At 51.9% G+C, this 23,852-nt stretch overlaps 10 protein-coding genes across 10 annotated transcripts; 4 read left to right on the top strand and 6 right to left on the bottom strand.

Moving 5' to 3' along the window:
* Positions 1-994: 994 nt before the first annotated feature.
* Positions 995-3,885, bottom strand: CTRU02_208316 (vacuolar sorting protein 35; the record flags this gene model as incomplete). Its single annotated transcript, XM_036725746.2, has 4 exons — positions 995-1,159; positions 1,217-1,363; positions 1,418-3,641; positions 3,749-3,885. The coding sequence occupies 4 exons, from the start codon at positions 3,883-3,885 to the stop codon at positions 995-997; spliced, it is 2,673 nt and encodes an 890-aa protein (XP_036582460.2).
* A 1,052-nt stretch (positions 3,886-4,937) lies between these two features.
* Positions 4,938-5,621, bottom strand: CTRU02_208315 (autophagy-related protein 3; the record flags this gene model as incomplete). Its single annotated transcript, XM_070205068.1, has 1 exon — positions 4,938-5,621. The coding sequence occupies one exon, from the start codon at positions 5,619-5,621 to the stop codon at positions 4,938-4,940; it is 684 nt and encodes a 227-aa protein (XP_070061143.1).
* A 2,460-nt stretch (positions 5,622-8,081) lies between these two features.
* CTRU02_208314 (uncharacterized protein) lies at positions 8,082-9,194 on the bottom strand (the record flags this gene model as incomplete). The annotated part of the gene is made up of 1 exon (XM_036725747.1): positions 8,082-9,194. One exon carries the CDS (start codon positions 9,192-9,194, stop codon positions 8,082-8,084), a length of 1,113 nt encoding a protein of 370 aa, XP_036582461.1.
* Positions 9,195-13,100: 3,906 nt separating this feature from the next.
* On the top strand, positions 13,101-14,904 carry CTRU02_208313 (uncharacterized protein; the record flags this gene model as incomplete). Its single annotated transcript, XM_036725748.2, has 2 exons — positions 13,101-14,386; positions 14,436-14,904. 2 exons carry the CDS (start codon positions 13,101-13,103, stop codon positions 14,902-14,904), a joined length of 1,755 nt encoding a protein of 584 aa, XP_036582462.2.
* Positions 14,905-15,484: 580 nt separating this feature from the next.
* On the top strand, positions 15,485-16,023 carry CTRU02_208312 (DUF636 domain protein; the record flags this gene model as incomplete). Its single annotated transcript, XM_036725749.2, has 3 exons — positions 15,485-15,631; positions 15,696-15,930; positions 15,992-16,023. 3 exons carry the CDS (start codon positions 15,485-15,487, stop codon positions 16,021-16,023), a joined length of 414 nt encoding a protein of 137 aa, XP_036582463.2.
* Positions 16,024-16,670: 647 nt separating this feature from the next.
* On the top strand, positions 16,671-17,763 carry CTRU02_208311 (uncharacterized protein; the record flags this gene model as incomplete). Its single annotated transcript, XM_070205067.1, has 2 exons — positions 16,671-16,862; positions 16,918-17,763. 2 exons carry the CDS (start codon positions 16,671-16,673, stop codon positions 17,761-17,763), a joined length of 1,038 nt encoding a protein of 345 aa, XP_070061142.1.
* A 538-nt stretch (positions 17,764-18,301) lies between these two features.
* CTRU02_208310 (uncharacterized protein) lies at positions 18,302-19,054 on the top strand (the record flags this gene model as incomplete). The annotated part of the gene is made up of 1 exon (XM_036725751.1): positions 18,302-19,054. One exon carries the CDS (start codon positions 18,302-18,304, stop codon positions 19,052-19,054), a length of 753 nt encoding a protein of 250 aa, XP_036582465.1.
* Positions 19,055-19,121: 67 nt separating this feature from the next.
* On the bottom strand, positions 19,122-20,225 carry CTRU02_208309 (alcohol dehydrogenase GroES-like domain-containing protein; the record flags this gene model as incomplete). Its single annotated transcript, XM_036725752.1, has 1 exon — positions 19,122-20,225. The coding sequence occupies one exon, from the start codon at positions 20,223-20,225 to the stop codon at positions 19,122-19,124; it is 1,104 nt and encodes a 367-aa protein (XP_036582466.1).
* Positions 20,226-21,303: 1,078 nt separating this feature from the next.
* CTRU02_208308 (beta-lactamase-like protein) lies at positions 21,304-22,212 on the bottom strand (the record flags this gene model as incomplete). The annotated part of the gene is made up of 1 exon (XM_036725753.1): positions 21,304-22,212. One exon carries the CDS (start codon positions 22,210-22,212, stop codon positions 21,304-21,306), a length of 909 nt encoding a protein of 302 aa, XP_036582467.1.
* A 643-nt stretch (positions 22,213-22,855) lies between these two features.
* CTRU02_208307 (rhamnogalacturonan acetylesterase) lies at positions 22,856-23,852 on the bottom strand (the record flags this gene model as incomplete). The annotated part of the gene is made up of 3 exons (XM_036725754.1): positions 22,856-23,159; positions 23,225-23,389; positions 23,446-23,852. 3 exons carry the CDS (start codon positions 23,850-23,852, stop codon positions 22,856-22,858), a joined length of 876 nt encoding a protein of 291 aa, XP_036582468.1.

Raw genomic sequence — 23,852 nt, 5'->3', positions numbered from 1 at the left:
ACATTTTACCTATTAACTGACGTCTATTCCATTTTCTCCTTTTCATTCATTGTGCATTTTGTAAGAAAGAAAAAAAACGCCTCATGACTGGAGGCCTCTGGCATACTGCTACCCTAGCAGCCGACTTTGACCTTCACAACGAGAAGGAAGAAGAAACAAGCGGCTCTTTTTTTTTTTTTTTTCCTGTGTCTGTTTTTATATAACTAAAGAGCTGGGTTTGTCTTTTTTTGTCTTTTTGATGCAGTAACTCGGAACTGCTACTGTAGCGGCCGGCCTTGTGTTCTGGCATTGCATGGAGTTTGGGGAGGGCGCAGACACATTCATTGTTTCTGAGATCCTTTTTTTTTTTTTATCATCTCTTAGGTAGTTGAATATACTGCCTACCTCGCCATATTTTCGTCCACTGCCTGGGTGCCGCCTTTTTTTTTTGGTGAAAAATAACGCAGGTGTCTAGTTGTATATTTAGATGGAAAAGGAGAGCGAAGCACACGTTTGGGGGCTGAAGTATCTAAGTAAAGGGGGGGGGGGGGGGGGGGGGGGGGGATAAATAAATAAACATCGATCGCTTCACGGGAAAGAAAAAAAACACGTGGGTACACATATGTACAACTAAGGCTACAAGCCACATGCACAGCTTATTCTTTTTCTCTCTCCCTCTTTTTTTCCTTCACTTCGCTCATCACACTCCCTTTCGTCGATCTCAACCTTTCATTTGCATGCGCTTATCGTATGAACACTTTTTTCCCTCTCTCTCTCTCCCCATCAGTCCCCCGACATTCATCATCAGCTTTCCCACTTGCTGCAGCTGCGGATTACGGCGACTTCACTTCTAGCCTCGCCCTTCCCCCTGATAGCATTCTCCTACCCACCTCCCCCCCTTCTCATCGTGCGGTGTGGCTTACAAAGGTCGTGGGTTGTAAGTATGACCGAGCACACTTTTCTCGTGGAAGAAAAATAATGGTGACGGTGATGACTAGTCATTAAAGGGGCAGTCTCATTTAGGGTAAAGGACCAGGCCCTCGTACTGCCGGCTCTTGATGCTCTCCAAGATGTGGTAGAAGTGGCGCTTGCTGTTCTCGACGGAAGCCGAGTCCTGCTGGTTGCCGGCCAAGTTGGAGTGGATGAGCTCGATGAGACCGTTGAGGTACTTGGTAGTGACCTGTGTTACTATTAGTATATGGGTATAGCCAAGAAGTGGCTTGGAGAAATCACTTACCGACTCGTTTTGTTGGTCAAAGTAGTAGACGTATCGGTCGAGAATCTCAACAAAGAGTTCGATGGAAGTGGCAGTCTCCATGCAAGAATCAGCGACACGCAGAGCTCTTTGGAGACACTCGAGGACTCTCTTTCCGTCACGGTACAGCTATATAATGTCAGCAGGTGTCGCTTGATGGGGTCCCAAGGACTCAACACTTACGCCAGTTTCATCGGTCTCGCCATTGACGGCCATGGGCGTAGCCCACCAGAGATGGCTGGCCAAGTAGACGGCGCGGCACTGGTCAGGCTTCCTGAGCAGCTTGCTACCGTGTTGGGCGCACTTGGTAATGAGGGTGTCGTAGTTCTCCTTTCCAAAGTTTCTTGTCTGGTGGAGCGCCGTGGCAATGACACAGACAGCTTGGAACTGTGCCTTGGAATCGGTGATGGCCTCCTCGTAGACTGTGAAGGCCTGAGCGAAGAACTCGTAAGCGACCTCCTCGAAGCCCGTCATGTCGGCCGTCTGGCCAGAAGCACAGAAGAGGCGCAGGGCAAGCTCAGCCGCGCCAGCACCGTTGACACGGGTGTACAGGGTGCTCAGAGCAGAGTGCATAAACTTAAAGAGCGCATTGCTCTGAGTCTCCCAGTTGTCATCATAGTGCTCACGCGTCTTGAAGCGGCGCGCGAGCTTCATACACGCCGTGATCAGTGGTGGCGTTGTCGTACGAATTCTCTCATTGCCCTCGGAGTAGGCCTTGCGAGTCATCTGCAACAGGCGGAACTGCGTGTCGTTGTCCTCGCCGTTGATAAGGTGGACAATCCTGGCCAGCCAGCCCTGTTCCTCCATTGTCTCGTCGGTCTCGACGGCCCGGCGCTGAGCGACACCAGGATAGTTGGATGGCGGCTGGGAGCCCTCCTTAATGAGCACTTTCAGAACCTCTAGGACATTCTCCAGCTGGTTCGAGGTGGAAATCCTTGTCTGTTCGCGGAGGAGGGTTCTAGCCACCTCACCAGCGACAGCTCGGCGGGTCGGATATGACTGAGATTGGAAAAGGGGAACATAGGTAGGGAGAGAAAGAGCAGTGAAGATGGAGTGGTATCGGTTGAGGGGAGCTTGCAGCAACGCCAAAAGGCTCTGCTGGGCTGGGGGAGAGTGCAGGTCGGCATTGTTTGCGTTCTCGCGGACCTTGATGGCAGCGTACTCGAGAATCTGGTTCACAAAGTCGAGCCTCTCGGGGTAGATGTTGAGGGCCAGATTTGTCAACGAGCAGAGAAGGGCTATCGTATCCTGGATGGGCAGATGTTGTGCCTCGACCAGGTTCTTGACTTGGCTGAAGAAGATCTCGTAGAGCTGTACGTTTTCAGTGATGGCCTTCTCCGATGGTCCATCTTCCCCGTTGACGGCAGTGGCTTCGGTGTCCGCAATAGAAGGAGCGGGTTCGTTTGGTGGAGGGAGATCTTCGGCGGCACGGGCCTCGTTCTCGCTGGTCTCGGGGTTAGCTCCGTTGGTGTCGAGTTCAGCCGGTTCTCTGGATTCGTCGCCTTCACCCGACGGTCCAGGTGCAGATGCTTGATTTGTGTTCTTCAGACTCGTCTTTTCAAGCAGTTTTGCCAAAGCCTCCTCTTCCAGCTTGGCCTTGTCGTCCTCCGTGTCGTCTTTAGATTCACGCTCAGCATAGTCCGAGAGGCGGTCCATCAAGCCAATAACGATGGCTTTGACATTGACGTGGGGGTTGAGGCGTGATACTGCCCCAAGGAATTGGTCAAGGGTATGAAGGTGGAAATCGTCAGGGAAAACTTGGGTGATGACCTCAAGCAGGTACTCCTGAGCCAAGACGTCGCGACACTGCACGACTTGCTCTAGGAGAGGCGCCAGGATGCCCGATTTGTACGTTTCGAGATCGACCAATTGGCTGAGGCGCACAATGTTGCTACCCACCAACAGCTGGAGCTCCTTTCTCTCTCTTGTTCGTTGTTCACGTTCTCGCGAGTGGCCCTGGTGCTGCAAACGCACCCAAAGCTTGTTCATCTCGACGAAGTTGGTAAGGACAAAGTTGATAGAGTCAGACAGATTGCCCTCAGGTCCGTCACCGTCTCCCGAAGGCAGGAAGTCTCTGGCCTGGCCCGACAGGTAGTATCTCAAGAACAGGCCGCGGATGGGGTGTTGTACACCTCTGCTCATGTCCATCATGTCCTTCATCAGCTCCTTAACTGGCGCATCGGGAATGGACATGTATGCGGTGCCGACAGTGATCATAAGATACAGGCGCGGAATTATGTTGCCGGCATATTGGACGAGTTCGTAGAGATCGGCTAGGTGGTTAACGGGATGGTTTTCGCGAAGGTGGACAGAGAGGTAACGCAGAGCATCGAAGACGGCCATATATAGCTCGTAGTACTGCTTCGGGCCAAGGCTACTGGTGCGCAACTCGGAAACCAATGTAGAGCTGTGCGTCGGGAAGTAGATGGTTAGTATAGGCGATTGAAGCTTGCCATGAAAGCCCGCAGAGCTCCGTCTATGCTCCCGGGGATCCGGGGGATGGTGATGACGTACCAGCACTTCAGAGCATCCATCAGCTTGCCCGGTGTGTCCAGACACTTTCGCATGAGGGCCGTCTGCTGACGCACCGCAACCAGGGCATCCTCAAGGAGACGCGCCTGGTCCTCAGGCGGGACAGGAGTAGCAGACATGTCGAGGTCGAACCGGCGGGGTAGCTATCGATCGAGGCGACGTACGGGGTTTAGGATTGGATCATGGGGGTCGGAAGCAAAAACAGCTCGGAGATGGACAATGGGTATATGAATCAATTGCGCGAATAATCGAGGACGCAAGCGGGTGTTGCGACGTTCGGCGCGGCTACGTACGAAGGGGCGTGGAGTAGTGGAAGGCTGACGAGTACTGGATCGTGAGGTTGGCTGGGCTGTGCTGTGCTGTAATGCTACTGTGCTGAGGTGCTGCGGTACGATGCGAGCTTGGTGGATTAGGCCGTGGGCCCCGTGGCTGGATGCTGCTGGAAAGCCAGACACTGACTGGCGCGGGAGGGGAGTGGATCTCAAGCCTGTGACTGCCAGGTCGGTGCCAGTGGCGGCCTGTGGCAGCACCTCGGAATATCGGGGCTGCCTGATTTGCGAGATTATGTAATTGCGAATGTCTTACCTAAGCGAAGGCCCCCAACAACAACGGGAGCCGCATTCCGTAATCCGATGGCACGTGATGCTGAAGCTTGCCAAGGCGGGGCATCAAGCCGGAATGGGGAAGCTGCGACCTGCCAAAGGTCCCACAATTAAGATCCCCGGCCACTTATCCATATTCCCCCCTCTGGACTGCTTTAGTGCAGTTTTATGGTCTCACACTCAGCACCTCTACCATTCAAGGGTTTCTCGATGGAGAAGAAGGATTAAGTTATCAAATCCCATGGATGAGATCGCATTGTCCATTCGTATTCCTTGTCGGGCATTCAGAAAACTATCTCGCAAAGAGTCACACCATACCAAGGTAGATACCAAAACGCCTTCGACATAGAAATCCTCCATCTCGTCGTTAATCATGTCGCCGTTCTACCCCGAATGAAACCAGACCAGACGCCAAAAACACCAACCAGATCCATCTTTGCTCCGCCTTTACTCCGGTCGTTATGCCCCTAGTCGCTCATCCCCGCAGTCAAAGGGCTCGTTTCCACCGAGCCCCCGAGGTGGCCAAAGCATGGCCGGCTAGACCCCGGATTGCTCCCTCATCTGATCACTTAGGCCGAAAGAGCGATCGTCGCAGGAAGCTGGCAGTCTGTCCGCAGGAATTCAACAAGCGATGTGTCAATGGACGCAGAGAAGGCTGCAAAAAGCAGCGTCGCTGTTGTGTTCGGTTGAGGAAGGTAGCGAATGTGAGGCACAATCTCCAGCTCCTCGAGGCCTTGGACTTTCTGCAGCTCGGCAATCCAGTCCATACTATCATGCTTGATGAGACTCAGCAGACGAAGGTCTGAAACCCCAAGCTTCTGCGGTCCCTCCCACTCGTTTGTTGGCTTGCCTCCTTCAACGATGACCCTCAACTTTGGGATCACCTTGTCCAGCCCTTGCAGATATTTGCACATGTTCAACCAATCCAGCCGATCGCTCTCGCAAAAATACATCGGTCTGTCTTTGCGAATCGTCATCTCTTGGATTATCGCTCGTGAATTCGGGGTCAGGTCTCTCAGAAATGGCACGATTGCCTCAATGTCGCTACTAAAGTCAAAACCGTGGAGACCATATAACAAATGACTCGTCTCGCGATAGATTTTGCGGTTGACAGCCATAATAGCTGTGTGCATCTTTGTATTCGCCGCGAGATGATACGTCGTTTCAAAGCACTGACGATGGAAAGATCTTTCGATAATTCGGTATGATGACCTTCGGTACGTGCTCAAGACGCCTGATGACAACTGGTGCATCGCCTTGTTTCGAATCGCAAGTCTTTTTTCTCCCCCATCGTCTAGGAGGTGCTCATATATTAGCATGCGGATTTCGGCTGGAATTCGCAGCAACGGTGACTGTTCTTGGTCCATGTCGAGAGGCAGAGAGTGGTACGGTGCACTTTGGTCGAGTACAAAAAGCTTAGAGAACTCACGACACAGCAAAAGTAGCAGACAGCATGAGCAACAAGACGAGAAGGAACAGGAAAGCAAGGGAAACCTGCTAATTGCTCAATGGGCACCATCAGCTGGTCTTATTGCATCTTTTCCCCCTGTGACCTGCTTTCGGAATTGGTGCAACACGCGTTCCGAGAGGATCCATCAAGGTACTATTGCTGATTCCTTGGCTGACTAGCCAGTGTCCTTGAGACAAAAGTCACCACTAGCAGATCTAAATACCCACGGGGTTCAAAGTTCGGGACAAATGTACCTTCAACCAATGGCTCTTTTGCTTACTTTCCTTCTTTGCACCACCTCGCATATTGGCCAACGCCTGTGCCACATGTAGCTCACAAGAGTTCCCGCCCTAGGCCCTCAAGGTACCCCGGTCGGCTGCTCCACGCATCGACCTCCGACTCATCGTTGGGGGACCTCCAAATCCTACGCTACCTTCAACGGCCAACCAACAACGGCAAACTATTCGAACCATTTCCAAACAAACAGCAGATTCACCTCGGCCTAGTCAAGCAGAGACAATCCTAGTTCACACGAAGCTCTTGCCCACTCACTTCCTACGGCTTACCACATACAGGGGCAACAATAAGCAAGCTAGGGGCCAGACTCACATTAGCGTCCATTGTGGTCGTTTAGCGGTCCAGTTCACTTGTAATAGCCTAGTTAGGCTAGGCTGGTCATCTTGGTCTTGACTCACTATCTGCGCTCCGCACGGCGCACTTCCGGGGCTCCACATTGCTGGTAACGGAGCTCCCCGGTCTCTCCTCCGCCTCTATTTTCAGCCTCTAAAGATCCGACAGCCCTCGGTGTTCTACGCAAGTCAGTGGCATACTTGTCACCTCGGGACTTTTGCCCGTTTTTCATAACAATAACGACTTGCTCACGTATGATGACCCCGCTTTCATCTTAAATTTTCGGTCTTCGCAGGATGCCGCTGTCAATTCTAGAGGTGAGCAACGAAGAGTGCCTCCATGGGTGTCCACAAGGAGCGACGCTGACATCGGGGCGATTAGATGTAACCCGAGTTTGTTAGGCACGTGTTGCAGTAAATCATTGCGATGAATTCATGCGGGAGGTTATGCATGCCGCTAGCGCCCGCGCATGCATTGGAGTGAGACTCGCCCAGCACCCAGGTCCCAATGAAGAACATGCAGGAGATACTTGGCCGGGCCATTCTCTCTTCATCTTGGGACACAGTTGTGGTCCAGTAAAATGTGGACCCTCTGTTCAAGAAAACACCCCCCTGGTTTTGTTTCTGGGTTAATCAACCATACTTCAACCTGAGTACTCTTCTTGGGAAGCACGGAAGCGATGATGAAGCGATTTACTATGCAAGGTAACAGGATCCAGTCATGCACATCATCCGGAAACTACCGTTGATGTTTGCCGCAGGCTCACCTCACAATACTTCATAACCCTCAACGCCCTAGCCGAGACATGCATGAGCAGCTTACTACGCGATGGTTGCTGACTGTTTACTATCTACCGGCCTAAAGAATGGGAAAAATTGTCGGCTGCTTTATCTTGGCGCGTTGTCCTGGTCCTATAAAAACCTTTTCCCAACGACAAGCCAAAGATGCGGCTGCATTGGCACTCTGACGTCGCCAAACGCCTACTTCGACAAGCACTAGCGAAGATATCGTAACAAACCAGCAATTAATAATGGTAAAGTCTTGAATGATTATACCCAGCCAACTACGACGGGTTAAAGGTATCACCGGGGGTATAGCGTGGGGATAAGCAGTCGTTCTTGCCTTATCGGAAATGTCTTCCTTCCCTAATGGGACGAGACTTCAATACAATGAGTAAGTTGGTCGAGGTCCGCAGTCAATCGTGTTATCTCTTAAATCTAACTGGAGCCGTTACAAATGAATCCCAGCTTAGGTAGTTTGAGTACTCATTGAAGCAGAGTTGGGGGTGTGGAACAAAAAATCGAAACTGGACGCTTTCAGTCAACAACTCCACAAGACCTGCTCTCTTTTCAACAGCGAGCGTCTCACACTTAACGATAGACATCTTGAGGATAGAAGAGCCCAACACCATTCATTCGGGTATGTGCTAACTCCATACACATTCAATTATGTTATTATCCTTCGTGCGCCTGATATCCTATACCCCCTCTTGACCCAGGTACCGACTTAAGCGGCCTGGAATCTGGTTGTGGCCCATCCATACATAACTCCAGCGCTGCATTTCACAAGATAGTGCTTGTGTATAACGAAATAGGTCATCGAAAAAGGGAAATCGCTGGTAAAAATGCCACCCCTACGACCTCAGGGGCCACCCCTCCTTCTCACGATATAGCGGCGGGCCCGGCATATCACCCTCCAGCTCGACCACATAATTGTCCTCCGGTAGTTCCTGAGGCCTCTCAAAGGTCTCCATCTCCATCAGGGTTGTTGAATCCAGATGCGTGGCGTTGGGATTGGGCGAATGTGGCGTCACTAGCGTTGCGCTCGCAGTTGTTGCTGTGTCGGGGGACATCAGATCCAGCGACGTCTTGCCGGATCCTCCCTTATGAGCTGCCAATGCCGGAGGCGCGAGGGAAGTGTCTGACTTGGTATCGCTGTTGCTGTTCCGCCTCTCTCTCCCCTTCCTGCGTCGCCAGAAGATCACGAAACCGATCAACGCCAGCGCCAACGTCCCAGCTACGGACCCCACCGCAATCGCTATTGTCGTACCGACGGAGATGCCGCCGCCTCCGCTGGTGCCACCGCCAGTAGAACCTTCTGGTGTTGCCGTCGATGCCACAGATGTCGTCGCTCCCGCACCTGCTGTCCCCGATCCCGACCCCGCCGCTGTGGCCGACGCCGAAGCGGAAGCGACGCCACTATTTGTTGCAGTAGACCTTGGCCCGGAGTACGTCGCGCCCGGAACAGTCGGATCCGTCTCTAGATTGCTCAAATCCGAGGCTTGCCACCTAACTTGCACTGCATACACCGTCGCCAGGTCCGAAGTAGGCTTGTTGTTAATATCGTAGAACGACCTCGTTGGAATTGTCGATTGGCACTTGCTATATGCCCAGTCGGTGCCGGTATAGCATGTGTGCCCGGTCGGGCAACATATCCTTGGCGTCTCGTTCGGAATCACAGAACCTCCAAGCCTGACCATGCCGTCTTTTGAATAGGCTGAGGCGGTGGGGAATGCGCAGCCCTCAGTGTAGCCCATAGGGCAGATGCCGGGCGAGTAGAAGCCCCATTGGTAGTCGTATACCTGTTTCCACGACGTTGGCATGCACACGATACTCGAGAGCGGCGGCGTGATGGTGTCCGTCCAGTAGCCGCTTTTGCAAAAGTCAGGGGTGGTGAAGACGGTCGTCAGAGGCGCGGCGCCCCGTTGCGTCGTCAACGGATTATTCGTCGGTGATGTCGTCGTCATGGTGGGCTTTTTACGTATTATATGTAATTGCCCGCCGTGGGCGAGTGATTCGCGAACGGGGTTTGTGTTGCAGCAGCTAGCTAGCTGCGAGCAAACAGTGGCACGAGAAGAGTGAATAGTCAAATCGGTTATTGTCCCTGGTTTTGCGCTTCGACCTATTTGCGACAACCCATTTACTCCATACCCGCACAGCGATCGATGGACGAGGGGCGATGGTTTCTTGGCCTTCAATGCCTGCTTTTGTCGTCCAAAAAAAATTAGAAAAATGTCCGAGGACGCCGCTTTCTGGTCCGGTCTTTCCAGTCGATATGATGAGCAGTTGTGGGCCGGAGTTGGCAGCTCAATAGCGGGAGATCTTCCACAATAATACGTCGTCAGATTTCGATCAACCTTTGGAATCGTGAAAGCCTGCTCAGAAGAGGAATGAAGAGCGGGTTCGATAGGATATGGGCAGAAAACGGTAAGAAGCACAGTCCAAGCGAAAGAGAGTCTGGAAGTCTACAGACTGTCCGTGAGCAGGGGACACCAAGGGACTTGGACGGGCATTCCGCGTGCGATGGTTTAAACTGGGAACCTCATCCACCCTTTTTTGGAGGCCTGGCATTCTCGTCGGCCCATACCATAGGTGAGAGGGTGCAACGAGCGCGAGTCAGTGTCGGCCGATCAGGGGAATGCTCCACCAACCCGTCATAACTGTCGTAATAACGCTCTGAAGAGCACTGTTGGCCCTGCTTCGGCTAACCGAGATAAAGAGTCGAGGTGCCACTAGCCGTTAGTTCCAGCGAGCTTGCTTGCCCTTTGGAGGACTAAAAGCCAGCGATCGCCGTGGAATACGAGGATAGCTGCGGAGCGGTATTCACTTTTTTTTTTTTTTTTTTTTTTGGCTCGTGGGCTGGCACGCTGGCAACAATGCCACCTGTGCTGCGGTTCCAAAAAATGGCGCTTTACGTCAAGTGGCGATGACATACTTCAGTTTGAGATTAGTTAACAGGATGGCGCAGGACGATTCTTGTTCGATCGCAAATGCTCAAATGGTAGAGTTCGCCTAGCCCGGACCAAGATACCGACAAACTGAGAAAAATCCGTGTCAATGTAACATTAATAAAACGCTAACAGGTGGAAGAGCGCCCATCCCGGCAACAACGGCCAAACTGACTGCGTATAATGTACGATGTACTCAGTACATACACACACATTCTGTCTCTCAAGCTCCGACATTTGGTGAAGTTAGTGGACAAAGGTCGGCGGATTGGAAACCGGTCTGCCAAACCAACGTTGCGCATGGGTGACATCGCTTAGCCGAGGTTTCATTGAGAATAACAAGCCCATATATCGGCGTATGATTCCCACGAAACTGGTAGCGATGCCAATAGAACGATTGTATTAAGGAGGACAACTACCAGCACACTTATATGATCTCCATGCAACTGCGTTTTGTCGCACTAAAAAAGAAGCACATGTGGTCCGTGGATCGTCCAATCCCCTTTGACACTCGCCAGGAATTTTGACAGTTCAACTCTATTGAGATGGGGAGAAAAGTCCGCAGGTTAGATAACCTACTAGTATTGTGGCTTTGGTCGACTGGCTGCCCACTCTCGTCAGGGGCGCAGTTGAAAGTCCGTACCGGGTGGGACGTGGTAGGGACGTGACATGCACAGCCCACGTCCCTGGTTAACCATGCGGAATTCGGCTTTCTGAGGTTGAAATTCGATGCGTGACAGACCCGGAACAGAGGGGGAAACCTTGTCTTTTCATGCACTGGGCCAATTGGGGGGTGGGTATGGAAAAAGGCTTGTGGGCAGCCCTACTAGGCATGGCGGATCCAGAAGAGGAAGGCCATTTCCGGATCGGATTGGACGGTGACTGGAGACGTGGCGGAGCGAGTGCGAAAAAATAAAGAAAAAGAAAAAAAAAGGATGGCAAAATGCAACGGCATCTCCTGTGAACGAATTACCTTGAGAGCCGACGGGATGAAGACGCTTTGAAAAACAGAAAATATTTGTCATTGACAAAAATGAAAAAAGGAAGACCTGGTAGGTCCTATTTGATGATGTTATGCCTCGTGGGCGAATCGAACTCCCGATCTCCTCATTACTAGTGAGGCGCTTTACCACTGAGCCAACAAGGCGATGTTTGAGCCGATTGTATCAAGGTCTATCTCCCATCGCGGGCGATCGTCAGTGGTGGGGCACCAAGTGTCATTTTGGGAAACCAGAGTGAGGTCAGTTGGAAGTCTGATTGTGATTGTTGTACCTAGTATAGTGAGCTCGTTTCTGCTTGTTTTCAGAACCAAATCTGCCACCAAAAATATCTAGACCCTGAGGTAGAGCATGGTGGAAGTTTGCAAACAAGAAGACGCCTGAGCACAACGTGTGTTTGAAACCAGACATGTATGATAAATATGGTACCCTGTCATAATATTCCTCGTGTTCTCCTATATATATTTCCGTTTCGCGTGATGAATTTAAGCCGAGAGTCGCGTTCTCATAGGTTAGTTGTTGCTTCTTTACTGCAGGAACACAGCAGCATAATTTGAACTATTATCTGGTAGACAACCACGTAGCCTAGTCGTCTCTTTCCTACGAAACTCAGAAAGCTATGACCCTTAACCTCAGCATCCCATTCAGTAAGTTGCGCCAAGGAAGGACGTTCTCAAGATCTCTAGAACTCCACCGCTACGTGCCGATAAGCTGTAGTGTAAGAAGCCATACTGGCCTCTGCATCAATTTCACTGACGTCAAAACCTTCGCGAGACATGTAAAAACTTCCTGAACCTATGAACTGTAAGTTGCCTATTGGTCGATGCATATAACACTCACAACTCTATCATCTACTAGCTTTAAATGGGTTACTGTTGCTTGTGAAGCTCTCAATGAGACAGTTCAAAGTCCATAACTAGTACTAACAAGAGAATTGGCTATTGACCTATTGGAACTCATAGAATGATATCTGCGAAGTGCCGCATATGACCTGCCCTCTATCTGTAAAATAAGACATTCTGTCTAGGTACTAAGATTGTACGCAACCCATGTAGTCTGTATATGAAGATATCCTTCCCATGCGAACTCATGTTATTTACATTTGCCCTCAACTTGATGATTACTGAGACGATGCAACAAACCATTTGCCAGTACTTTAGTGTATTTGAATCGGCTTTTTAGGGGCCTCGAGAGTAGGTTTGACGCTGGATCTACCAAAGGGTATTCAACTACCAAGGAGAAGCGATTCAGACGTCAGTATCTTGGATCAAAACTCTACACGCGACTTGGCAGGCATGTTTCCCGAATCTAATGGTAGAACAAGCTCGAAGTCTTTCGATTTGCCAATATGCACACTACTCAAGTAGTTTAGCTTGTTGAAAGTTCTCTAGATCATGAACGCAGGTGGCTTCCAGCACGCTGGGCTTTCCCCGTACTGTTTAGGCAACGATGCCGTTTTGGGCGGTTTTGCCTGGCGCTGAAGACCCCTCATTGGCCCCCCCTGCCCCAACACACCCAATTGATTGGACTCCTTAAGCAAGGGTTCCAGGTTGTCACAGGCAGAAGTGTGCTGCCCGTGGCATTCTTATTCAAACTAGCAGCAATGGATACCAGCAGCAGAGGAAAGGTGTTTCTTTGTGAGTTGCTATAAAATAGCTTCATTGTGCTTCCTTTCCATCTCCGGGCTCTTCAGTCTTGGAAAGTATCTATCAAAATACCGCCAAAATGTCGTGGCGTACAGCAAACATGTATATCCCACGCGGGATTTGCGAGCTCAATCCCAACTACGAGCACCCTCAGTTGGTCATGGTCAGTAAGTGAGACTACCGTAGCCAGCCCGTTGCCGATCGCACAGCATCTCCTTACAACTCGTGTAGATGAAGCAGATGCCATCGGAAACTCTCTCCACCTTCTCTTCTATTTTACAATGCGGGGAAGTAACCTCTTCAGCGGGAAGAAGCCGACACAAGGTTGGCCAGTGGAGGACGACGAACGTGATCTCTTCGCCAGACCCTACGCAGAATGGGCGCCACCGCCGTATAACAACGTCGACAGGCACGTCGGCGCCGCGTACCGGGCCATGCTCGCTGTCGGCGGCATGACGGGCATCGCAGCCGGGCTAATCACCGTGAACACCGAGTGTGACCGTGACCTGCACCATCTGAACACCCGGATGCTGCATGGTATTCCGCCCATGTCGCTCACTCGATGGCGCCAAAAAGGTCTGCATGAGCCCGCAAACGTCAAGCGTGCGTGTCAGCATCTGAGCCAGGTCATAGACGCGTTTGAGTATCTCAACATGGACCGCAACCAAAAACGCATGCGGGATGCCTGCACAGGCATATGGGAGGCATGCTACGACTTTCAAGTTGCTCTAAACGCGTACCGCGCGATACGGGGTAGGGACTCCGTATCGGTGACGGCGATGTGGGAGGAGTACATGGTGGACTACTTTCAAATGGTGACAGCCAACGTTCACGAATGGGTACTGGCGCGGGTGGACGAGCTTAGGGAGACGCAGTTTCAGCGGCTGAGGGCCACGCCCATAGGGAGCTATGTTACTCCCGAGCAAATGGAGATCTTGGACAGGGTACACGATCTCACTGAAATAACAAACAAGGCCGATACCATCATCATGTTTCCGCTGCTCCGGTACCCTCTCCAGGAGCTCAAGGAGGCCGCCCCAAGGATACAAGAAGACTGGAGTGGGTACACTGGAACAAAACCGATGACAAGTTACCCGATGGACGTGCATCGGCGCTCGAAAATCTATGCTGCTCGGTGCAAGTACCTCAGTTTTGTGGAAATGACTGGCCATGTTGTTGCAAACATCCGTAATGATCGATTAGCTGATGGAGATCCGGAGAGACTGGAAGGAGATGCTCGGGTGCAGATTCGTGCGTATAAAGTGGCGAGGAGGGAACTGCGCGGTGCGCCACCGGATTTTGGAGATGAGCCCTGGGTCACACGAATTAAGAACCATATGCTGGTGGCGGAAAAGCCTGTACAGGCATGGGGATTCATCGCTTATCGGATTTGCTACGAGCACTCCGATGAGGAGTGGGGGAAATTCCTGGAAAGATTTCAGCACAACGTAACGGCTTGGGGAGAGGGGATTCGTGGCGTCGAGGACGTGAAGCCTCTTTGCAAAGTGCGATGGCTGGATGGGCGAGAGTGCGGTATTCCTGAAGGAGACATCGAAGCGGCGCAACAGTGAGTATCCCCAGGGCGATGCCAAAACGAGTGATGCTGACGGCGACAGACACTATGCGAAATACGAAAAGTCTGCCGCCTGTGATAACTTTTACGTGGCGGAAAAGTATGTCTTCCTGGCCGCCGATAAAGCTTCAATCGAGTCGTATTTGAACCCAGTTCAAGACAATGCGGCCTCAATCTTCCCTCAGGGCGACATTGGGAGCTTCATTCTGGCCGTTACAGCGGCTGAGTTTCGTGGCAACGAGCAGACGCCTGTAGGTCAACGCATGAGTACGCGACATGCTCAAGCTGGGTGGGACAGTACCCTTAGGGTCCTTGGCTCGGTTTTGTTCGACGATTTATGGGCATTGCTTTGCTATCAGATTAGGTTTTCAGATATCGCTAGGTTGGGTAAGGTGCACCCCCTACAGGTGTACGTTGGACCTAGCGTGCCTATTGAGAGAGATGGCTGGCTTAAGTCGGGGTCACTAGCCTTGACGGTATTGAGGTCATTCGAGAAATGGCGGAGTATCTGATTTAAGTATTCGAAACCAGATGTTGATTTTGTTGTCAAGATGTGCATTGGATCCGAGAACAACATCTGATGAACGTGACAACGAAGAGCTGGCTCAATTTCACATCAAGCAAGAACTGGCCCAAAACATGGTGCAATTGCCCTGAACACAATACATGTGGGCAGTATTACAGTTCCTCAGATAACCAAGCAGGCCGCTAAGTCATGTTGCGGGTTGGTCAGAAAGGGGCCAACATAAACCAGACCAAACTCTCCCAGGGGATGCTCTTCAGATAAATTCAACAGAATCCGAGCTTTAAATATTTATTGACATACAGAAATGCTAAATGATTGAGTCTGGGAATGAGAAGACCTACCGTTGGGGGTGATGATCGTGACGTCAGATGGGAGTAATTCCAATCGACATCTACATCATACTATCGAATAACAAAACCACCATCTCACTTTCACAACTGCATACCAGACAAGCCCATTCCTCCATGATTAGAAACTGGATCTGGAATTTTGCGAGGACGTCAAGGTTCTCACCTCTAGTCCACAAACCTCAAGTCTATCGATCTCACCTTACCCATATCGCAAGGATGCCTGTCACGCTAGACGGCCGCTGCGTCTGTAGCAAGCTGAAATACTCCGCCAAACTCGATTCCCCGGATGACGCGAGAACGTCGCTGTGTCATTGCTCCAGCTGCAAGCGAGCCTTTGGAACCAACTACGGCCTGACTACTAAAGTGCGCATTGCTACCTCCCATTTCCCATGTTAAGTACAAACGGCCATCTTGCTGACAGCTTTAGGTCCCATTGGATGGCTTCTCTTACACACAAGGCGAACCGAAGAAATTCAAACAAGACAATGGTGTAATTCGCGAGTTCTGCGATAACTGCGGCGCTTTCATCTGCGAATACGGCGAGGCTGCGGCTGACAAGTTCCGGTATATCATGTGGGGGACATTTGACGAGCGGAACAAGGTGCCGCCCAAGGGCGAATTCTTCTGCTCTCAGAGAGAAGACTGGATGCCGCCAGTTGAAAGTAAGACATTAGCCCTAGCGGAGCTTGGCCGGAGGCGATATGATGTTAACGATGGGACCAGATGTATTTCACAAACAGGAGATCAAAGAGTGATGACATCTCCTTGCATGACGAAGGCGAGCGCATATTCTTCAGTGTTGGTAATATTGCCAGGGAGAGTCACAGGTCAGTATTATGAATTCATGTTCGGGTAGTGGAGGGACGACGGATACGAGTGAACGGAATTCCGCCGCTAGCGAGGCTAGTGAAGAAGGGTGTGATGATGAGTAAGAACATGACAAATAATAGCAATGAACTTTGCCATGATGGGAGAGAATGAACAATATAAAGAATTTACGAATGTTCGTATAATATTTGTAACCAAGCATGATGAGACGATAAACCATGCCTCTGGTGTTGTTAAGGCGAAATTGTTGATCAATGGCATTTCTCTCCAAGGTAGCACTCGACAGAGCTTGACCGCCGCCAAGGCCCCTTCGCGTGGCGCTTGTGAATGCAAAGCATTTTTAGAACACGAAGATAAGCAAGCCCCTGAAGCACAGCCCCAGAGTATTGCCTTGGAGGACATTTAAGCTTGTTCTTAGCCCTGGAAACAAGTTCGCCAACCCATACCCAATCCCTTGAAGACGCATTCAGATACATATCATGCCCTCTCTCTGGTGGTTTTGATCTACAGCGACAGCAAGACCAAGGCCTACATCCGTATCCTGTAAGGTTTCTAGTCTTTGAATCTTAACATCATGGACGAATTCGCCTCGTCTTCCAAGCCCGCCAGGCGCCAGCGTAGTCAATTGGTGCTTCTCAATCTTGCCTATGCGCTCGCATTCTTCTCGGGCGTCGTACAAATCTTCACTCTCGCCGCTGGCAAATGGGTTACAGAAAATGCCGATGGCTCCCAGCACCTTGGGCTATCCAGCTTATCTATCGTTCAGGCAAGTTCAAACCGCACAGCTCGCATGTCTGTTATCCTTGCTAACATTGTTACAGTTTGACGGCATCGTCCCCTCCCCCTCAAATCCCGACTCATACCTTCTATCGATGCACTTCTTCCTATCTTCTTTCGGCTACGAATACCCAAACACTTCCACTGCAGCTATCGTATCCTCTGAACCCCGCCTTCCGCAGAACTTCATCTACATCGGCGAAAAGCTGGGGGTCTCTTCCTCCTCATGGGCCTGCCTCCGCGGCTCGGGACAGTGCACATCGTCCTTTTATGAGGCGTTCCGTAACGACAGCTTCATCGCTCCTTCAACATTAACATATTTCGCACATATTTATGCGCTCTCTGTATTAGCCCTGTTAATGATCTTCGAGGTCCTTATCGCCGTCCGCCCCAGCTGGCTAAGATGCCAGTGCTACTTCTCTTGCTTAAAGCGAGTATGCCCTTGCCCCCGTGGCTCGCGCGAGGAGATCGAAGCCCTCCCGGCAAGCTTCTGGAACAGATATCGCATGTGGATGTGGCCTGTGTTGCCGCTTGTCATAGTCCTCACGGCATTTGCTCTAGTAATGAGCGGACTCCTACTGAAGAGCTACGTCAACCGCCCAAGAGCGGGAAACACAAATGCGCATTTTGGAACGGGGTTCATTGTGATAGAGACGGCGTCCGTAGCGGCATCTTTTATAGCGGTAATCTGCATTTATGTAAGGTGGATATTGAGCCGTAAAGTGAACTGGATGGAGCAGCAGGGAGCCATTGCAGAGGGCGACACAAATCTAACTTCCGGGAGATCGCCGCTCCAGCCGCATGAATACACCGACGCCGAACCGGGCGCATCTCTTTCCCTGGCCTCTGCACCATTGGGATTTCGTGGGGAGCCGCCCAGGGTCGCATAAGGCCGGTTGGTGGTGCAGCTTTCTAGACCACAGCTGCAGAGACGAAGCCAATTTTACAATAAGATAATACTTAATTCAGCCCCAACATTAGAGCCAATGGTTTTACTTTCGTCAGCATGCACGGTTCATATCGCCCCATTGGCGAATCATGAACTCATCATCGATGGCGGACCCTGCCGATCACATACAAAACAGCTACTCCAATTAAGGCGGACCGTTCGTGCCACGTCCTGATGTCATCCTTACGAAAAGCTGTCATCGATTTCCATCTCGCATCGAACGATGTATGAGCACGCTGGAGAAGAGCAAATCTGCAGAACGAATGATGGCATGAGTTCGTCACAGAGAATGAGGAATAAAATGAGCTGAGCTCAAGGTTGATGGCCAGCCCTCGAGCCGCTGCTTTTCATCAATCCTTTCCCAGGACGCTAACAAAACAATCGTAGCACCTTCTATTGCATCCTCAACCTTGATCAATATTAAATATTGAATAATTCGACCTTATTCCACTGAATAAATTCTCCGAGCTTTATTTACAATGTCCCGCCAAAATCTCGCAGCCCCTCTGCTCGGCGCTGCCGCCCTCGTAGGTGGTGGCGTTTACTATACCCGCAAGTCAACCGACACCTCTGGCGACCCTGCCCAACAAACCCATGGCGGCAAACCGCGCCCAACAACCGACGAGGTCGTGGCCAACAAGAAGCAGCAGGCCGACGCCAAGCGCGATCTTGGTTTGGGCGGTGCCGGCGTAGGAATGAACCAGACGACGGGCGGCACTGAACTTGGCTCCGGCCTCAAGAGCGGCAACACGGAAAACCCCAACCGCGACGCCCCCAAGGGACCAAAGGACAAGTTCCCCTCTGATGCCGGCGAGATTGGTGGTGGACAGGGTCGTGGAAAGACCAACGCCAGGTCCATTGAGTGGCAGGGCCCTTCGACCGGAGGCTCTGCCGGCGACTCCAGCGCAGGCTCCGTGGGTGGCGGCCCCAGCGCTCAAAGCAGCAACAAGGAGGACTCGAAGGACAAGCCCAGTAGCAGCAGCTATGCCGGCAGTCAGGGCAACACTGGTGGCGGCACCGACAGCAACAGCGTCGGCAGCCAGGGCGGCATCTCGCAGAGGCTGCAGGGCTTCTTCCGACAGGGCGGAGATCAGGAAGGTGAGAAGCCTCGACAGGCGCCTATGGATACCAAGGTTGCCAGCAATTTGAGCGACACGCCTACGAAACGTGGAGGAAGTCCCTTTGACAAGCATCGCAAGGACGTGACGGCAGTTTCGCCCACGGAATCATGAGTCCATGAGAGTATCATGTGTTTGTACCATTAGATCATCAGCGAGGATAATTCATGTCCGTGACGTTTTAATATTTGGTCCCAGTCTTTTTGTCGTTTTCCACCTGCTCCTCGTCCACAATAATGACTGCTTTGCCGCTAATCTTGCCGCTGTGGACCAGTTCAAGAGCCTCATGGATTTTGTCGAGCCCGTGAAAGATGTTGTTCTCGAGCTTGATGCCATGCTTCTCAATATGCTCCACCATAGTCACCGTCTCCCCACGCGAGCAAGTCAGACTACCCCTAACCTTGATGTTCCGCAGTATAAGCTCCATGAAAGGGATCTTTACTTCGGCCGGCTGGGCAAGCTGATGCATCGTGCCATGCATCTTCGTTACCGCGCAAGCCAACCCAGCAGCTTGATCGGCATCAGCCAGGTTGACAGTCGCATCTGCAAGCACGCCGCCAGTCGCCTCCTGCAACTTGCTAACTACTTCGGCGTTCCCCTCTCTCGCATCAAGGACAACATCTGCGCCGCTCTTCCTTGACAGCTCCAGTCCTTCATCTCGGACGTCAATGCCAATAACGCGCAACCCGAGATCCTTTGCCATCTGTATCCCCAGGTGCCCTAATCCGCCGCCGGAACCGACAAAGGCGAGCCATTGCCCCTTCTCCAGCCCAGCCTGCAGCACCCCCCTCCAGGCCGACCGTCCGGCGCAAGCCAGTGGTGCAGCACTCAACAATGAAACGGAACCAGGGATGAGGACACTGGTCCGCGAATCAGCCCGGACGTATTCGGCAAAACAGCCATCGACCTGAATGCCGAGAATGCCCTTCTGTTTCGTGCAGTAATGCGTGTAGTTTTCAGGGCCGGTACATTCGGCGCACTCGCCGCACAAACCCAGCGGCACTCCGCACATGGCCCGGTCGCCCGGCTTGAAGTTTGTGACGGACGAACCAACAGCTACGACGGTGCCGGAGCCTTCATGAGATGCGGTGAGAGGGAGGCCGACCGGCAGGTAACCCATCTGGACCACGGTGTCCGTGTGACAGTAAGACGCGACGGCGATTTTGACGAGAATGTCAAGCGGTCCGAGGTCAGTTGGGACCGGTACGGTGTTGATTACGTACGGTTTGTTGAACTCGACGACCTGGGCGGCCTTCATTGTCTTTGGGATCTCTGCGGCTGTCATTTTGGCAGTTTATTGGTGTTTTGGGCTTGGCAGTGTGCTTCTGGGAAGGCTTTGCGAGGATCCGAGATCAAAGAGACGGGCTTGAGATTCGTCTAGAGGAGGATATATCGAGGATAAGCATGATAGGAGGAGGCTGACCGTCTTCTGCCTGCCTGTCAGCATGGTCAGCATAATGTACCTGCAATACCCCAATCTGGTTACGCGGCACAGGAAGCCATCAGGAACATAACCCCGCCCTTGGCTTATGAGGTCGCTGAGAAGGATTACATCCCATGCTGCCAGGTTCAATTGGCCACTGATTAGGGCTGGGTGGGCGGCAGTGTTATGTCACTCTCATGAGGACTTCACGAAGATACGATTGCCTAGCAACGGACGCCGGTCGGTCGCTTATATACGACAATTGAAAATCCAGTAATATTTTACTAGCCTTTTCTTCCTCTAATCAGGATGTCCGTAGCTTTATCAAGCTTTGGTGGTTCAATGACTTACCTACAGCAGGCTGTTGTTATTAATTTATAAACTTACCACGATGCGTACGGTATTTGCAGCCACACATCAACGTACCTTATGCAAGGATCAAAGTACCAACTATACATAGAACTGAGGCCAAACAGCAATCGGCGCCCTGTTTAAGCCCTTGTTTCTCACGTATCTCCCCACTTGCCGATCCTCCCCCGGGATCAGCGGCCCAAGCTGTTGTCCCGCTGCGGATGCGTCCCGTAGCCTTGAGCCTCAAAATTCTGTTTATTTCCCTGGCAGAATGTTTTGGTTTCTGTTGCGCGTGGCGAGGGCAGTGATTCAGTGAACATACAATAGTATGTTACCGATGACGACTTTAAGTACAGACGCTTACTTCTTTAGGTACGATGGATGCCAAGGCATTGATTGTATGAGCCCAGTCACTCCTAAGCATTGCCTCGGACGATCTGCAGAGCGGGTCGCGACGGGAGCAATGCAAAATACCGTAGTGTCATTGAGAAATGGTAGGTAAGCATGTTTCATAATAAGACTACTATTCTGTATCCTACAGCACCTTTATACCTCTAACAAACGCCGTGCTCCCCGTTGATCCCAGGATCTACCCTTTCGTTCCATCTTTCGGACGATAAACCACCCTTTCCTTCAGTAGACGCGGGGTATCTGGGTCGTGAGTAGGAAGCACGACGATGTCCTTATGCCTAGCATACTCCTTAATCTTTCTCAGACTTTCAAAGGCCGTGAATGGGTCGCTGTTTCCGCCATCCGGCTCCTCCTTGTCTAGAAGATGGATACCGTAGGTTGCATCGCCGGCAAGGAAATACGTCGTCTTCGTCCCATCGTCGTTGTCGCCGACGACTATCAAGCTGATGTGGCCTGCAACATGGCCAGGTGTGTCAACCGCAATCACCGTCCCGTTGGCTGTGATTGGACATGACCGGTTCCAAGGCCCGACCTCCCTCTTCTCTTCGAAATCCAATATCCTTGGCTCAAAATTTGGCGGCCAATCGGAAGGAATGCAGCCCTGAATCGCGGCGTAAATCTGATGTTTTCCGAAGGCGTCCCAGTGCTCGGACCCGACGTATATCGGGACATCCGGGGCGGCGAGGGCGAGGTCCTTTAACCCTCCGGCATGGTCGTGGTGAAGATGGCTCATGATGATGGCCTGAAGATCCGTAGGCTTGATTCCACGCTCGGCCAGTCGCGAGATGATTGCATCTTCGGGCGTGACCTCGAACTTATTGAGAATACCCGGGACCGGGTTCCAGCAGGGGAAGTAGCCGGGCTCATTGCATTTCGTCGAGATACCCGTGTCAAAAAGAATCGGCCCCTTCGGATGCCGGATGAGGAACGCGCCCATTGGAAGAGGCCCGAGCCATTCTCCGGTGAAGGAGCGGAGTATACGGAGCGGGACGAAGCTATTGCTGATGGGCTGGCCGCTCATCGGCTCCCGCATCCAGCAAAAACCGGTCGGTATGAACTCTACGGAGATCTTTTCATCAGACCCCATGGTGGGCGACAGTTGGGACCGGTACAGGAGAAAGAACGCGCACAAGATTTGTTCTCGCAGGCTACTCAAGGTCTACGAACACGTTAATGAGGCATTGGAGGCGAAGAAGAATGTTTATTTGTTTTTAAGCAGGGCTTTGCACCCCTGTTTTCAACATTCTGAGATCATCCTGTTGCCTGCAGCTTACCCGAGGCTTAGCGTATTCCAAGAATGCTTTTTGTCGTATCGTAGCCAATAATGCGAATAAGATGTCTCGCGTCTGGCTCAGAAGGGCTAGCCACGCCACCGGCACTCCGCCGTCAATCCCTGTTAACAGCCATCTTGATATGGAGAAGCCGGATCTGATTATAGAAGGACATGCCGCGGGCTCATGTGATTGGGGGGCCCTGCGAGAGCATGAAAAATCAACACTTGGAAATAGAAACGTCGCTGCCACTGTCTGATTGAGTTCCAACATGGCAATTCCGATGGGTTCGAAACCTCAACCATGATGTATTAAGCATTGGGGAAGTAATTTGTGCAATTGTATGTACGCCATATGGCAAGACTGCCATTGAGTCTAGCATAGACCACAAGGGTTCCATTATATACAAGAATGCAAACCTATATGTACGCTAAGAATATGAACATGAGAAAGTGGTATTTATCGCAGGAGAGCATGGCCGGTGGAGTTGTAGTTGTCGATGCAACCGCCCAGGTAGGTCGAGGTGAGAGAAGAGGTGCTGTTCTTGGCCAGCTTGGCCAGGCCGCTGGTGCCGCACTCGAGGCCGAGGATGAAGGCCTTGTGCATGACGTCGGCAAGGAAAGGCGCGGTGTGGGTGTGGTCGTTGGGGTAGTTCTCGTTGATCGTTTTGGCGCCGAGGTTCTTCATGGCCTGAGCAGCATACTCGCCATGAGGGACGAAGTAGAAGCCCTTGGAGGGGCCGCCGAGTTGCTCAACAGCGAGCCTGAAATGCTGGTCAGTAATCACCTTTATTGAGAGACATACGCTGAATAGGATGGAGAGCCTCACCAGCTGTAGTAGTAGAAGCGGTCGGCTTTCCACTGGAAGCTACCAGTCTCCCAAACGTTGTTGGGAGTAGCGGCGGAAATGATAACCTTAGCACCGCGAGCCGCGAACTTTGTCGCGGCATTCTTAAGGTAGGTAGGGAACGTCTGGACGGTCTCTTGGACGCCACTACGTTGAGAGTCAGCTATTAGTCTACCTTCAAATGAGGATCGGGGATAACTAACTTGTAGGTGGTCTTGCACGTCTCAGTGCCGGCGCCGAAGCAATCAGTCCGGCCGTTGTCGCTTGTCGACAAAGAACCGCCATCGTTATGTCCGAACTCCATGATGACCCAGTCTCCGGGCTGCACGAGGCCGGCGACAGTATCAAACCGGCCCTCGCGGGTGTAGGAGCGGGCACTGCGTCCGCCAATGGCGCGGTTGTCGACCTTGGCCTTGCTGGTCGAGAACGAGTACTGCAAAAAGGGGCCCCAACCCTCAGTTCCGCCGCCGCCACCGCCCTTCGCCATGGTGCTGTCACCGCATGTCCAGACTGTCGGGACGGCACGCTTCTCCAGGCCGGCGTCCACGTCCGTAGGCAGGGCGGAGGCTAAACCGACAACGGCAGCCACAAGAGGAAGGTTGGCACGCAT

Source organism: Colletotrichum truncatum (assembly GCF_014235925.2).
Source record: "Colletotrichum truncatum strain CMES1059 chromosome Unknown Contig_0005, whole genome shotgun sequence".
In the NCBI taxonomy this organism is placed as follows: Eukaryota; Fungi; Ascomycota; class Sordariomycetes; order Glomerellales; family Glomerellaceae; genus Colletotrichum; species Colletotrichum truncatum.
Note: the sequence above shows the minus strand (reverse complement) of the source record. Positions and strands in the feature narration are given on the sequence as shown.